At 38.1% G+C, this 17368-nt stretch overlaps 1 protein-coding gene across 1 annotated transcript in view; it reads right to left on the bottom strand.

Moving 5' to 3' along the window:
- CEP95 (centrosomal protein 95) overlaps positions 1-17368 on the bottom strand; it is a 43475-nt gene that overhangs the window by 1797 nt on the left and 24310 nt on the right. The window contains exons 9-17 of the mRNA XM_040452113.1: positions 16921-17033; positions 16616-16745; positions 15259-15412; positions 5049-5188; positions 4208-4297; positions 3266-3398; positions 2272-2441; positions 2083-2157; positions 1076-1228 (exon numbers count right to left, since the gene is read on the bottom strand). Of these exons, the coding sequence (XP_040308047.1) occupies positions 1076-1228; positions 2083-2157; positions 2272-2441; positions 3266-3398; positions 4208-4297; positions 5049-5188; positions 15259-15412; positions 16616-16745; positions 16921-17033 (1158 nt within the window). The remainder of the gene's footprint in view (positions 1-1075; positions 1229-2082; positions 2158-2271; positions 2442-3265; positions 3399-4207; positions 4298-5048; positions 5189-15258; positions 15413-16615; positions 16746-16920; positions 17034-17368) is intronic.

The following is a 17368-nucleotide window of genomic DNA, read 5'->3' as shown; positions in this document are numbered from 1 at the left end:
ACATAACATCCTATTCTATGGTATATCACATTTTGTTTATCCATTCGTCAGCCGACAGGCCTCTGGAGTTTCTTTCTTCTTTTCAGGTATTATAAATAAGGTGCTATAGGTTATTTGCGTGAATATGTATCTAGGAGTGAAACTGCGGAGTCCTACAGTAGCTCTGTGTTCAACCTCCTGAGGAACTGCCAGACTGTTATCTAAGGTGGTCGCACCATTCTGCCAGCCCTGCGTGAGGGCTGTAACTTCTCCATAACCTTGCCAACACCTTTTTTATTTTAGCCATTTTAGTGAGAGGTTTCCCATGGTGGTTTGGATTTGTACTTCCTTAATGACCAGCGGTGTTCAGCATCCTTTCCTGTATCCCCAGAATTCTTTACTGCTCTCAGAAAACAATTCTCAAGGAGTCATGTACATAGGGGAAGAACCCCAGCCAGAGAAGGAACAAATGGCGCATTTACAGATGTGCAAAACTGAGGGTGAGGTGGTTATCTGAGCCAGAGGAAAACAGATTATTCAAAGGATTTGGATATGCCCACTTTCGTTATGGCCATGCATTCATCAGTCAGCGGTGTCAGTCAACTTAACCTCTCAAAGCCTTAGCAGCATCATTTAGTAATGCTAATAGTAGCAGCCCAGTCAACTATAATTACCTCGATGTTTTACTCTAGAGATGAAATTTACTACCAGTTTGTACTCTCAAAATATTAAGCATTTCAGCTTAAGACAACAACCTACACTCCTTTTCTGATTTTATGTGGAATCCAGCTCATCTAGTCACACCTTTGATTCCTGTTCCTTCTAACACGTTCGCAAACCCCTTATAGCAATTGTCCTGGAGGATAAGTGCCGAACAGAGGGAATGAAGGGCTCACATTCAGACGAGGGCAGTGGAGACTGAGAACAGACTGGGAGGCACCACACAGGTAAGAAGAAACTTTCGTAGCCAGCACTTGAGGATTTGCATTTGGGTTATGGATTCAAATTGGGACAGGAGTCACAAAGAAGGTCATCCTGAAAGGTAACAGGTAAAATTCATCCTTTTGACAGGGGTTGGATAAAAAGCCGTATTTACCATTTCTTCCCGGGTCCTCATTCTCATCATTTTCGCACGCAACTGAACTCTGTACTCATCGTAGTATTTTCGGGCACGGACAATCTGCTGCCGATTTTCCTTTATCTTTGACTGTGTCAACCTCTGCCTATGAATGCGGTCCTTGAAGTCTTGCTAGGAAAGGGAAAGGGAAAAAGAGGTTTAAGGACAAGAGGAAGACAGACTCTGGCATTCTTAACTGTCCTGTTCTGCACCAGGAGGTCCTTGTAAGCCAGGCCTGCGGAGCCAGGGGCCTATCACCTGGGCATAGGTTCTGAAAAACTATTGGCCCCCAGAAGCCTTCCAGCCTTTGGTAGGTTCATCACCAGTCTGAAGGGCCATCCCAACGAGCCCCCACTGCCGCAGGTGATCCAGGTGGAACTGAGGATCGCATCTCCCCATGTCCACCAGGGGGTCACCTAAGCCCCACTCAGATGCCAGGTTAAAAACAGTAGAAAAAAGGCATTCTGACTTTTGAGCAAAACTTGTTACCAAGATTATTTACATCAAAACTAAGGAAATTAGACTATATCTTGCAAAGCAGAGAGGATGAAATAAGGTCATCTACATAAAGCCCTCAACTCAGTGTTCAGACTCATACTTGTTTTCAGATGGCTTCCCTTTCTTTCCCTGGAACTGTTTAGGACTGCTTATCTCAACCAAGAGTTTTAAAATCTCCTCCTCTGGCATACTGTCTTTGACCTCTGTCCACTCCATTATACTCAACAGAGGATGGTGCGCCGTGGATCACAGTGGGACCAAGTGTAATCATCTCAAAGAAAACATCTGCATTATGTTACTATAAAGACCAAATGAAACTGTCTATACTAGCACCTTCCCCCTTCATCAGTTTTGGTTACAGCCCTAGATGCTTCCACAGGCAAGTGTTAAAGGTAAGTCTGTGGGACTATCACCCAGCTGTACAAATCCAAGTAATTAATATAACTTATAAAGTCAAAATTATAATATTCAACTTGCTCTTAACATACCAGTCTCTTGTTATGTTCATATTCTTTCTTGACAAGTACAGTAAGGAGGTCATGCTTTTTTAAGGCTTCTTCTATCTTTAGGGGGGAAAGGAAGGAAGGAGGTTATAATACTATTCACTAGATTCTAAAAGATTAGCTCTTCCCCTTTCCCCTTTCTAGTCCTATGCCTGAAATTGACAGGTAACTTACTTCATCCTGGAGTTTCTTCTTTGATCGATTTTCTCCACATGCATCTTTTCTGAGCTGTTCAACCTGTGTAATTTGCTGTTTCCACATTTTGCTTAGTGTTTCACCAGAAACATAGAGAAATGGAAACTGCTCCAGCATGAGGGGCAAGAGGCTGTGTTCATTCACTTTCACTGCAAGGTAAAAAAAACAAAACAAAAAAACCCAAACCCCCCTTCACCTGAGAGATTTGCTGACAGCTTTTAACAGTAACTCTCATTCTACCTTCCTGGTAGAGCAAAGCTTATCTAAGTGATGCAGTTCAGATCCTGAAAAGAATACTTCCAGAAGTACGTCATTAACTTTTGCCCTCCTTCTCTGATCCCAGCACACCAACTACCAGAAAGGATGAAAATAAGCCCAAGAGATCTGACTGATGACACACGGTTCTCATGAAGTCCGTCCTGACTGCTTGGCTGACTCAGCGACTAGGGCGGACGCTGTGTGTGTGGTCACGCACACGCTTCCCGGCCCTACTGGGCAGCAAAGTCTGTGTCTGATGGGATGTAGTCAGAAGGCCAGCAGTGTTTGAAACTGAACCCTGGCATTTCACATGACTTTGTTTTCCTTTTAACAGGACTCTAACGCTCACTGGCACCAACTGTCGATGTAACAGGAGCTGGATGGGCCATCTGCTTGCTTTGGACCTTCTCTTTGGTTCTACCGACTTGCCAGAAACAAAGATAAGGCAATTAAAGTGTGAGTGAGCAGAGTGAGGCTGAAGCTGCAGCAACAGGTAGTAGGCCTACCCTGTCTCTGGTACCAATGTATAGGCCTCCCTAAGGTATTAAGAGTTTTATCTCTCTCTACAGAAATCAAGCATATGGCAGTGATAAAAGAGGGCGCTTTCTCCAGCTAACTGGCAGATGTGAAGTTTTCAGTGCTGTGTCCCTTGGAATGTAGCACACACTTTCAAAGGATGCCAGTTTTCCGTGAAGCACAATTTTGTGGTTCTTACTTGGAACTGCTTTATTTGGCTTTGGCAAGCCACCTCTTGGACTTGGAGTTGTGGTCTTTCTAGAGTAAGTCTTCCAGGGCTGACTACGTTTTGTTGGAGTTCCTTTATGAACAGCTTCTCTGTATATTTTCTCCTTGGAAGCAGACATAAAACAGGATAGAAATAAGATAGAAGTCTAATAACGTTCATATATTATTGTAAGTATTACATATTGATAAAAATAGCTAACCAATCCCCAACCAAACTGTCGTACTTTACATTTCTAAAATCTGGTTAGTGTTCGTCTACTCTAAGTTAAAAGCATCTTTTGGCTTCTGGCACCTCTTGGAATTTGAAAAATCGCTGAATCTTTTTTGAGTTTCATAGTCACCAGAGTCCCACACCCTAAATACAACCACCAGTAATACTTCGATGTACTTGCTTGACAACTTTTTCCATGTAGATTAAAAAAGTGCTTAAATAACATTTAGTTGCAATCATAATGTATTTTATATCCTGTTTTGTTCACGAACATTTCAGCATAAGCATTTTTCCTGTTTTCACTTAGTTTCTGTAACCATCCTTTTGAAAGGCAATGAAAATTTATGCTTTGGGTTTCTTCTCATCAGGCATAGAACAACTGAGATTATCTAACTCCCCTTTAACCTGTCAGCCTCAACTAGCTTTTAAACTACTGGTCAACTGCTAAACAACAGAACCACATAAGAACTGATGGCAGTTTGGGGCAGGAAGGAAAAATGCTAGTATTCTCTGATACCATGTCTTGCCACATTTTAGCAAGTTGGCTACCCTATAAATAAGAGAAAATCCTGCTTCGTGAAATCCTTTTTCCAAGGAGCTAATGAGTAAGGCCCTGTTCTTTTTTCCTTTTAAAAAGATCATCTCTGTACTTCGCACTGATCTGATCAAATTGCATTTATTACAGTAGAGACTTTTACCCACTGTTTCCTCATCATTATTTATTCCTAGAGATCCAATATTCTCTTGAACTTTATTTCTTCTTAGCTCCCTTTCAAATGCTTCCGTTATTGCCTAGAGGAGAAAAAGCCATATATTATAATTATTAAAAACATATACAAATGAAAATATAAGGAACAAAATTCGTCTAAGTTCCTTGCAGACTCCACTATCCTAAATGTACATTATTTAACAGACATGTAATTGGGACATAAAGTTTTACATAATACACTTTTTTGTTCTCAGATTTTGTAATTATTTTGATAGTCCCTTGAGTGGAAGTTACATGCTGAATTGAAGTTACATGTCATTATAAGACATATGAATGCATTTTAGTTTTTCACTAATTATAAAATATACTATAGCAAACAATGTAAGTGTTCTAAATTTATGCTGCATTTCAAACTCCCTGTTCCATAGCAGAAGTCTTCCTTGGTACTCCTGCATTCTCCATGTTGAATTCTAACCACCTCCTCTCATTCCTGTCTTGAGCACTTAAATCCTATCTGTAACTCAGCAGGCCTATCACTTTTAACCCACCTCAAATTCTCATCCTCTCTGAAGCACTCTGCAAATATCAACCCACATGGATCTACTCTTTCTGAATCCACTGGAGTGCTGGATTATATGTGACAAGGTTAGTTTTCTTAGAGTATCACAAGTTTTATGGTGCCTAGTGGGAGACATAAAAGCTTTGGCACATCATTTCCTATCATTCACTTAGTTCAAGAATATTAAATGCAAATGAAGCATGTTCACTGCAGCCCTTGGTTGAGGGTAAAGGGTATTGCCTGCTACTCAATAGGAATCAAGAGATGGGATGTACCTTTGCTTGGAATTGGTGGATATCTGCCTCTTTAGGCTTTCGCTGCCGTTTTCTCTCCATATGGAACTGTGTGTTTTTGTTAACTGGAGATGGAGAGAGCGAATGAGATCTGTAGGGTGGCCTTCTATGCATAGGAACTCCTATAACACGGAAGAGACATGCACCATTAGTTCCTGATAGCCAGAAATATTAAGGTGGAAACCTAAGTTGACTTTTACCAAATCCAAAAAAGAAGGACTGTGAATGTGCTAAACATACTCTCTCCTGTAACAAATTCATATTTATTTATATGTTTAGTCATACCAAGTAAACAGATAAAGGCACATAAATGTATACAGCCTAAAAGAAGTGGAAGGAAGTGGTGGTGGAGGAAGAAAATGTTACACCATCCAAGCTGCATGTCTGCTATCCCTTTATACCCATCTCGGTCCTGAGGAGGCAGGACGTAAGTATATATACATCTCATCCCGACGAAGCAGCATGCTTAGAAGACAAAGTTAATGTAGGTCAGCATTTTGTAAGTAAGTCCCAATTTTTCCCTACTAAGTAATTTAGCCCTCCTAACAATTGCACACTGCCTAAGACATCTAACAAATCACTTCTCTTCACAAATGTTTTTAATGCTCCGCTGTGTATAGTTGTGCTAGGGCATCTGATAGTTGTGTAGAGGGGGACTCCATGCCTTTTCAGAAAAGTGAGTAATTCTAAGATCAAGGAAACTAGTGTGGTATCTTGCTAAATAAACCTTCCAAAAGAACTAAAATTTCCCTAAGCTTTTATTTTTTTCAGTTTTTTAATTCAAATCTTTTAAATTCACTTTGAATGTAAGGTATTAAGGGCATGCGTGCCTGGCTGCCTCAGTCAGTGGGGCACATGACTCTTGATCTCAGGGTCGTGACTTCAAGCCCCATGTCAGGCACTGATATTCGGAATTTAAAAAAAAAAGATATTAAGAAAAACTGACTTGCACAATTTACTTTTTAATTTTTTTTTAATGTTTGTTTATATTTTGAGAGAGTGAGTGAGCAGGGGAGGTGCAGAGAGAGACAGAGACAAAGAAAGAATTTGAATCAGGCTCCAGGCTCTGAGCCGTCACCACAGAGCCTGATGCAAGGCTCAAACTCATGAGCTGAGCCATGAAATCATGACCTGAGCTGAAGTCAGATGCTCAACCAACTGAGCCACCCAGACACCCCCACAATTTACTTTAAATGATGCTTTCATGACATCTTACTATGTCCACAATGTATTCTTTAGAAACTGAAGATCCAATTAAAATAGCATTGTAACTTACTATGAGTTTTCAAAATAGGATAGATGTGTATGTGTATAGCAAGCGAAACATGTAGCTTACTAGGTGAGGCTTACCTAGAGATTACTTGAGAACGTTTAAGTGGGGGGTGGGGGGGGAAGATGAAATAACCAAGGGAAGAAAGTAATTTTGGGGTAAAAAGAAATTCTACTAGATGTAGATCCCAGAGAAACTTTCTTTAAAAAAGTAAACTCTACCCTCTACATGGGGCTCGAACTCATGACACTGAGATCAAGAGTTCCATGCTTTACAACCTGGCCTGGAGATCCTAGAGAAACTTTGCACATTATAGGTTGTTCATTGCAAAACTGTAGTTAGGAAAAGTAGAAACAATCTACATGTGCTGAAATAGAGGAAAAGGGTGATCTATATATATTCATACAAATGGAGTATATCATATGAACTTACAGTTCATTCATTTTAACTATGTATCTGTATCAACACAGATTTCCAAAACAAGAGAAAAAAGTTACAGAATAATATGGTATCTATATAAATTTAAAAACAATAGCATTTATAAATATGAGCTGTTACAAGTATAAAAAAAGGGATGAGAAGGTTCTAGTTTAAGATGGCAATTTAGAGGCTCCTAAATTCACCACCTCCCCAGGATGCACTGAATTTACAGCTACATAGATGGAACAATTCCCTCTGAAAGGAATCCAGAAACTAGCTGAATGACTTCTCCACCTCAAGTGAATGAGAAAAAAAACCCCAACCTCATCTTCTGGGAGCCATTAAGAAGGAAGACGGCAGTCTGACAATCACAAAAGTTTGGCACAATCAAGAACTAGGGACGGGCTGAATGATGAGTGCTCTCCTACACAAGATGACTCCTTAAAGCCTGGGAGAGGTGGGTGTTACCTAGTGCACAGAGACTGACACAGGAAAATGAACAAAAAGAGTATGTTGTAAACAAAAGAATAAGACAAAACTCAGACCTTAATGAAACAAAAACAGGGATTTACCTGATGAAAACTTAAAAATAATGGGCATAAAGAGCCTCCACAAGGTCAGGAGAACAATTTCACAAGTGAAAGTGAGAATTTCAACAGAGATAGATAATATACGGAAGTACCAAACCAAAGTCACATTATTGAAAAATACAGTAACTAAACTGAAAATTCCATACAGGGGTTCAACAGCAAACTAGAGGAAGCAGAAAAAATAATTACCAAACTCAAAGACAGGACAGTGGAACTTATCCAAACAGATGAGCAAAAAGAAAAAGAATGAAAAAGAGTGAAGACAGCTTAAGGGATTTGTGGGACACCATCAAGTGGAGCAATATTCACACTATAGAGGTCCCAGAAGGAGGAGAGAGAGAAAAAGGCAGAAAGCTAATTCAAAGAAATAATGGCTGAAAACTCCCCTAACCTGGGTAAAGGAAACCGACACCCAGATTCAGGGAGCCCAGAAACTTTCAAATAAGATGAATCCAAAGATCCCACTCTAAGACACATTATAACTAAACTGTCAAATTTAATTTGAGAGAATCTTAAAATCAGCAAGAGAAAAACAACTTGTTATTTACCAGGGAACCCCCATATGACTATCCTTAGATTTTTCAGGAGAAGGTTTGCAGGCCAGAAGGGAATGGCACAATATATTCAAAATGCTGAAAGAAAAAAATGGCCAAGGAAAACTATTTTACTCGGCAAAACTGTCCTTTGGAACTGGAGAAGTAGTTTTCAAATAAGCAAAAGCTGAAGCAGTTCACCAACACCAGAACAGCCTTAAAAGAAATTTTAAAGGCGCTTCTTCAAAAAGAAATAAAAGGGTGCTATTTACTAACAGGAAAGCATATAAAAGTAAAATCTCACTGGTAAGAGTAAATATATAATTCAGGAAAGTCCAACATTGTGACAGTGGTGGGTAAAGCACGTGTAAATCTGGCATAAAGGTTAAAAGAAGTAGCAAAAAGAACTACAATAATTTGTCACTGGATACACAAGATGAAAAGATGTAAATTATGGTATCAAAAACAACGTATAGGATCAGGAAGAGAAACCTACAATACACAAAAAATAAAGAAGTGTAAGCATACCCTTAAAGAAAATCATCAAATCACAAAGAAAGCAAGAGAAGGAACAGAGGTATTACAAAACAGCCAGAAAACTAACCAAATGGCAACACTGAGTTGACACCTATTAATAATTACTTTAAATATAAATGGAGTAAATTTTCCAATCAAAAGACACAGAGTGGCTGAATGGATTAAAAAGAAAACACAACTACACACTGACTCTAAATAGAGACTCACTTTAGGTTTAGGGACACTGTCCACGCAGAATAAAAGTGAAGGGATAGAAAAAGGCATTTCACACAAATGGAAACCAAAAGAAAGCTGTGGTAGCTATACTTTTATCAAACAAAACAAACTTTTAAGACAAAGACAGTAACGAGACAAAGGCGACTGTTATATAATGATGGAAATGTTATATACTGTTTATGAACACTTCTAAGTATTTATGTATCCAACAGAGGAGCATATAAAGATGCTTAAATTCCACACTTTTGACTAGATAACAGACATTTACAGAATATTCTATCCCAAAGCAACAGAATATACATTCTTCTTAAGCATACAAGAACATACTCCAGGACCAATCACATGTTAGGGCACCAAACAAGTCTTAAGTTAGAAAACTGAATCCTATCAGGCATCTTTTCTGACCACAATGGTATGAAATTTAGAAAGCAATTACAAGAAGAAAACGGACAATCAGTTCACAAACATCTGGAGATTAAACAACATGCTACTGAACAACTAAAAGGTCAAAGAAGAAATCAAAGGAGAACTTTTTAAAAATCTTCAGATGGAAAAGGAAATACAACATATCAAAATTATAGGATGTAGCAAAAAGAAGTTCTAAGATGGAAGTTCATAGCAATAAATGCATACGTTAGAAAACAGGAAAGATAGGACACCTAAAGTAGTATAAGCAGCAAAATAAAAAACAAGTGGAACTACATCAAACTAAAAGTCTTCTGGAATGGGAAAAAAATTTGCAAATTAGAGATCTGATGAGGGGTTAATATCCAAAATACTTAAAGAACTCATACAACTTGGGATGCCTGTGTGGCTCAGTTGGTTAAACCTCGAGCTCTTGATTTTGGCTCAGGTCATGATCTTACGGTGAGATTGAGCCCTACATCTGGGGAGCCTGCTTGGGATTCTCTCTCTGCCTCTCTCTCTGCCCCTCCCCTGCTCACGTGTGTGCTCTCTCTCACAAACTGAAACCAAAAAACAAATGCATACAACTCAATAGCAAAAACCAAATTTAAAAATGGGCAAAGGAACAGAATAGACATTTTCCAAAGAAGATCTACAAACGGCCAACAGGTACATCAAGTGCTCAGCAGCACTAATCATTACAGAAATGCAAATTAAAACTACAATGAAGTATCACTTCATGCCTATTAGAATGGCTACCAACAAAAGACAAGACATAAAAAGTGTTGGCAAGGATATGGAATAAAGGGAACCCTTGTGCACTGTTGGTGGGAATGTAAACTGGTACAGCCAGATGGCAGTTCCTCAAAAAATTAAAAATAGGTGCATTACCATATGATGCAGCAATTTCATCTTTTGAAATACATCCAAGGAAAACAAAAACACTGTTGAAAAGATTATCTGCTACCCCATGTTCACAGCAGCATTATTTATAATAGCCAAGACATGGAAACATAATTGTACAATGATGGATGAATTATTCAGTCATAAAAAAGAAAATCCTATCATTTGTGACAACATGGGTGGACCCTCGGAGGATTATTGTATGATCTCACTTGCAGGATCTAAAAGAAAAAGAAACCAAACACTTAGATGTGGAATCTACAAAACAAACAAAAAAAAAGCTAAACTCCTAGAAAGAGACCAGATTTCTGGTTATCAGAGGCAGGGGGTGGGTGGAGGAATTTGATGAAGGTGGTCAAAAGGTACAAGCTTTTAGTTATAACATAAATTAGTACTGGGAATATAATGTAAAACATGACTATAGTTAATTCTGCCATATGGTATATTTGAAAGTTATGGTAGATCCTAAGAGTTCTCAACACAAGGGAAAACTTTTTTTTCTTATATCTATAGGAGACAATGGATATTAACTTATTGTAATCATTTCATATGATAGGTAAATCCAGTCACTGCACCATATACATACACAGTGCTATTTATCAACTAGATCTCAAAAAAATTGGGAGAAAAAAAGAAACAACATCTCAAACAACCTACATTTACACTGTAAGGACCCAGGGAAAAAAGAACAAAGCCCAAAGTTGGAAGGAAGGGAATAACAATGATCGGAACAGAAATAAGTGAAACAGACAACAACAACAAAAGAAAGGTCAATGAAACTAAGAGCTGTGTTTCTTTGAAAAAATAAGGATAAACATTTATTTAAATTTTTTTAAATTTATGTATTTATTTTGGGAGAGAGAGTGAGCAAGCAGGGGAGCAGCAGAAAGAGAGAGAGACAGAATCCCAAGCAGGCTCCACACTGTCAGCACAGAGCCTGATGTGGGGCTTGAACTCATGAACCATGAGACCATAACCTGAGCGGAAACCATGAGTTGGGTGCTAAACCAACTGAGCCACCCAGGTGCCACATAAAATAGAGATAAACCTTTAGCCAGACTTACCCAAGGGAAAAAGAGGAAAGACTCAAATAAAATTGGAAATGAAAAAGGAGACATTACAATAAATACCACAGAAATACAAAGGATCCTAAGAAACTACTATGAACAATTTTATGCCAACAAATTGAACCTACAAGAAATGGATAAATTCCTAAAAACATCAAATGTACCAGGATTTAGTCATGAAGAAATAGAAAACCGGAAAAACTAATTACAAGTAAGATTACATCAGTACTCAAAAACCATCCAACAAAAAGTCCAGTACCAGACAGCTTCACTGGTAAATTCTACCAAACATTTAAAGAAGAATAGCAGTCCTTCTCAAACTCTTCCAAAAAATAGAAGAGGAAGAACACTTCCAAACTCATTCTAGAAGGCCAGCATGATGATGAACATCAATGCAAAATGAATATGGATGAACACTGATGTGAACGAAAATCCTTAACAAAATAATTAGCAAATGAGTTCAACACTATATTAAAAGGATCACACACCATAATGAAGTGGGATTTATTCTAGGAGTGCAAAGATGGTTCAACATCCACCAATCAATGTGATTCACATTAACAAAATGTGGGATAAAAATACAATCATCTCAACAGACACAAAGAAAGCATTTAATAAAATTCAACACCCATTCATGATAAAACCTCTCAACAAACTGTGTATAAAGGGAATGTACTCAATATAATAAAGACCATATTTGATAAGCCCACAGCTAACATTATAGTTAAGGGTGAAAAGCTAAAGTGTTGCTTCTCATTTCAGTAACAAGACAATACCTACTCTCACTACCTTTATACATATACATATGTTGTATATATACACGTATACAATATAGGAGTGGAAGTCCTAGCCAGACCAATTAGGTAAGAAAGAAAGCATTCAGGGGCACTTGGCTGGCTCAGTCAGTGGAGTATGTGACTCTTGACCTCAGGGTTGTGAGTTTAGGTTGCGTGCAGAGATTACTTAAAAATAAAATCTTTAGGGGCACCTGGGTGGTTCAGTTGGTTAAGTGTCAGACTTCAGCGCAGGTCACGATCTCATGGTTCATGAGCTCGAGCCCCACAATGGGCTTTGCACTGATAGCTTGGAGCCTGCTTCAGATCCTCTGTTTCCCTCTCTCTGCCCCTCTCCAGCTCACACTCTTTCTCTCAAAAATAAACATTAAAAAAATAAAAAAGCTGCAAGATACAACATCAGTATACAAAAATCAGTTACCTTCTATATGCTAATAACTGTAAGAAAGAGAAATTAAGACAACAATCCCATTTACAATGCTTCAAAAAGACAGCCATAAAAAAAGAATGAAATCTTGCAATTTGCAACATGGGTGATCTAGAGAATAGAATGCTAAGTTAAATCAGAGAAAGACAAATACCATATGATTTCACCTGTATGTGAATTAAAAAAAAAAAAAGACAACAACAACAAAAAACAGACTCTTAAATACTCTGGCAACTGGTGGTTGCCAGAGGGGAATAGGAGGGAGATGGGTGAAATAGATAAAGCAGATTAAGAATATACTGATCTTGATAAGTACTGAGAAATTTATAGAATTATTGAATCGCTATACACCTGAAAGTAACATTGTATATCAATTATACTTGAATGATAATTCAGAAAAGAATAAAATACCTAGGAATAAACTTAACCAAGAAAGTGAAAAACCTGTACACTGAAAGCTACAGGACACCAATGAAAGAAAGACACAAATAAATGGGAAGATATTCCATGCTCAAGGATTGAAAGCATTAATACCGTTACCACCCAAGTGATCTACAGACTCAATGTAATCCCTATCAAAATCCCAATGGTATTTTCACACAAATAGAATAAGTCACAAAATTTGTATGGAACCACAAAACACCCCAAATAACCAAAGTGATCCTTAAAAAGGAGAACAAAGCTACAGACATCACACTTCCTGATTTCAAACTGTATTACAAAGCTATAGTATCAAAACAATATGGTGCTGACGTAAAAGATACACACATCAATGGGACAGAATAGAGAGCCAAAAAATAAACCCCCATATATATTGTCAATTAATTTACAACAAGTGACCCAAGAATATTCAATAGGGAAAGGAGAGTTTCTTCAATAAACGGTGCTAGAAAAACTGGACAGCCACATTTCACAAGGATGAAACTGTAACCTATCTTACACCATACGCAAATATCAACTCAAAATGAACTAAAGATTTGGCTGTAAGACCCGAAATCATAAACTCCTAGAAGAAAACAGGGGGTAAGCTCCTTGCCATTGGTCTCAGCAATCATTTTTTTGGATTTGACACCAAAAGCAAAAGCAACAAAAGCAAAAATCAGCAAGTGGTACCATACCAAGCTTCTGCACTGCCAAGGAAACTATCAACAAAATGAAAAGGCAATCTACCAAACAGGAGAAAATATCTGCAAATCAGATATCCGATACAGGATTAATATCCAAAATATATAAGGAACTCATACAACTTAACAGTAAAAATAAACTATCCAATTAAAAAAATGGACAGAGGAACTGAATAGATATTTTGCTAAAGACAACACACAAAGAGCCAAGAGGTATGCGAAAAGGTGTTCAACATCACTGTCAGAGAAATGCAAATCCAAATCACCATGAGATGTCATCTTACGCTGATTAAAATAATGACTATTACCCTTTTTTTTTAAGTTTATTTTGAGAGAGCAAGTGAGCATGCGTGTGAGTGGGGGAGGGGCAAAGAGAGGGAGAGAGAATCCCAAGCAGGCTTGAAGTGGGGCTTGATCTTATGAACCGTGAGATCATGACCTGAGCCGGAATCAAGAGTTGGACACTTAACCCACTGGGTCACCCAGGCGCCCCAGAATAACGGCTATTATCAAAAACACAAGAGATACCAAGTGTTGGAGAAGATGGAGAGAAAAGGGAACCCTTGTGCATTGTTAGGGGCAATGTAAATTGGTGTAGCCACTAAGTAAAACAGTATTCAAAATAAATAAAACAGTATGGAGGTTCCTTAAAACCTTAAGAACACCAAATGACCCAGAAGTGAAAAGAAATCACTACCTCAAAAAGATACATGCACCCTCATGTTCACTGCAGCATTATTTAAAATAGCCAAGATACAGAAACAACCTAAGTGCCCATCCACAGATAAATGGATAAAAAAAAAAACATATATAAACAGGTATTATTCATCCATAGAAAAAAAAGGAAATCCTGCCATCTATAACAGCATGGATGGCTTTGAGGGCATTGTGCTAAGTGAAGTAAGTCAAAGAAAGACAAATAACGTATGATCTCACTTATATGTGGAATCTAAAACACCAGACTCACAGACACAGAGAATAGAATAGTGGTTGCCAAAGGTGGGCGTGAAGGTGCTCAAAAGGTACAAACTTCCAATTATAAGATAAATAAGTTCTGGGGATATAATGTACAGCATGGAAACTATAGTTAACAATACTATATTGCATATTTGAAAGTTGCAAAAAAATCAACCTTAAAAGTTATTAACAAAAAATTTGTAACTATGTCAAGTGAGATTAACTAAACTTACTGTGGTAATCATTTTGCAATATATAAATATATCAAGGGGCGCCTAGGTGGATCATTTGGTTAGGTGTCTGACTCTGGATTTTGGTTCAGGTCATGAAGTCATGGTTCATGAGTTCCAGCCCTGCATCAGGCTCTGCACTGACAGTACACAGCCTGCTTGGGATTCTCTCTCTGCCCCTCTCCCACTCTTGCTCACTCTCTCTCAAAAAAAATAAACGTAAAAAAAAATACATACGTATATATGTGTGTGTATGTATATACACACACACACACACACACACACATGTATAAACATGTCAAATCATTACACTGTACACCTTAAATGATTTTATTACGTGTGCTGAAGCAAGCACCTATACACCTTAAATACAATGTTATATGTCGATTTTATCTCAAACAAAAAAAATCAATAAACAATAAAAACTGGGATAAGAAGATATCAACTTTGAGAGAATTGTTTCTTTGAAGGAGGAAAAAAATGGACTGCAGGGAGGACAGAGGGGATTTTAACTCTTATTTTTAAACGAAAAAGGTGTAAAGCACACATATAACTGTTAGCATCTGCTACTTTTAGATGGTGAAGATAGAGCTATTATTTTTTATCCTTTTACGTATTTCTAAAATATTTAAAACGAAAAAGCCAGTCATCATAGACCAATGGATGTGCCTGCATGGTTCCCTAGGACCTCATCCTGGCTTCTCTGGGAGAAGAAGTACCTGGCCTTCGCTTCTTCGGCCCATACTCCATGATGCTGTCACTGTGTTGAGACAGTGTCTCATCATTTCCACTCTCCATCTCTTCATTTCCAATATCATCATCTTCGTAGCCAGTCTTTTCTTTAATTCGATCACCCAGGGCACTTTTTAACATCTATTGAGAAAATACTTTTTAACATCTTTCATTGATTTCAGCAGAATGCAAGTAAGAAAGAGTAGACAGAATCTTTAAAAAGCTTCTTCTCGGGGCGCCTGGGTGGCTCAGTTGGTTAAGCATCCGACTTCAGCTCAGGTCACGATCTCACGGTCCGTGAGTTTGAGCCCCGCATCGGGCTCTGGGCTGATGGCTCAGAGCCTGGAGCCTGCTTCCGATTCTGTGTCTCCCTCTCTCTCTGCCCCTCCCCCATTCATGCTCTGTCTCTCTCTGTCTCAAAAATAAATAAAAACGTTAAAAAAATTTATAAAAATAAAAAAAGCTTCTCATAATTAGGTATTAATAACTTTTAGATACTTACACATATTTAGTTTATCAAGTGTGTATATTAACCAGTGCTATGGACTATTCAGTTTCAATCAACTTTAGAGTAAGTCACACAAGGATTTAATACATTTATTCAATGATACCCCTAAACTGTAATACTGGATTTTGTGAGAAGCAGAGATCTAATTTTATACCAAATCTTAGATGTGTCTAAAATAAAGGTTTTTAAATTTTTTTTTTTTTCAACATTTATTTATTTTTGGGACAGAGAGAGACAGAGCATGAACGGGGGAGGGGCAGAGAGAGAGGGAGACACAGAATGGGAAACAGGCTCCAGGCTCTGAGCCATCAGCCCAGAGCCTGACGCAGGGCTCGAACTCCCGGACCGCGAGATTGTGACCTGGCTGAAGTCGGACGCTTAACCGACTGCGCCACCCAGGCGCCCCTAAAATAAAGGTTTTTAATGTAGTTTTCGGGGTGCGTGGCTGGCTCAGTTGGTAGAGCATGCGACGCCTGATCTTGGGGTTGGTAAGCTTGAGCCCCATGGTGGGTACAGAGATTACTTACAAATAAAATCTTTAAAAAAAGTAAATAATTAAAAAATTTTTTAAAAAAGTAAATAATTAAATGAATAACTTTCATCAGAATTCAACAAAAATCTGGTTAAATCCATACCAAATTTGGTTATATCATGAAAGGCTAGGTGGAGATGACTTCTCATCCTATGTCCTATCTGCCTGATTAATGAAACATTTTTACAGTAATTAAGACACAACTAATTTTAGTACCTTAGCTTAGCTTCCATCTTCGACTGGAAGACCACTTAAATACTCACCAACTATGGCAATTGCAATATAGATAAAAAACAAGACTTGCCCAATCTAGTTCAGAGAGCCGTTGAGAGAGTTTCTCGGAAACTGCGTGTATTTCTTGTTCTGTTAACCTCTTCCTTGCCCTCTGGGAGAAGGGTGAATCCCAGGATGAGACTGTAGGTCTACCTTCATATCTGTAATAAAATGACCATGTGACATTTAAGTAGCCAAGTCACATTACTTAGACAAAATAACTGTAATGCATGCTTTAACAGATTCATACTGGTCTTCACAGCTAAGGTCAGAGAGTACACACCTTTCTTTAAATCCCTTTGCAAACAGACTAAAAACAGAGTGCAGTAATATTACCTTTTTCCTGTGGGAAGTTTCCTTGTCCTAGGGCTTTGGATCTGAGCTGAAACCATTTCCTGTTTGCTATCTTTAGGCAACTCAGAAGTTAAGAGAACTCTATTATCTGATTCCTGTTAAAAACAAAGAGTTGACTTGAAAAGGATACAAAGATGGCACATAAAAACATTTTGGGTGGGGGAGGAAAAGGGAGGTCCTATGGCACACAACTAGGTACCTTTATTCTCCACGTTTTACTTTTTTAAACATATTTGTCAAAATACTCTCTTGATCCTCAATACCAAAGGAACAAATGTCTATAAACATGTACTCAGATAAAAAGTGTGGGTCAGGATGCCATTCAAATATAAAGGCAGGTGAGGTGTTCTCCAACAAGAAAATTCAAGGGTTATGGCTAAACCTGGACAATGAAAAAGTGATCAAATCACAAGTGGTAAGTACTAAAATA

Source organism: Herpailurus yagouaroundi, unplaced genomic scaffold (genome assembly GCF_014898765.1).
Source record: "Herpailurus yagouaroundi ecotype Mexico unplaced genomic scaffold, PumYag 206, whole genome shotgun sequence".
NCBI classification, from domain to species: domain Eukaryota; kingdom Metazoa; phylum Chordata; class Mammalia; order Carnivora; family Felidae; genus Herpailurus; species Herpailurus yagouaroundi.
This window is presented reverse-complemented; position numbering and strand designations above follow the sequence as displayed.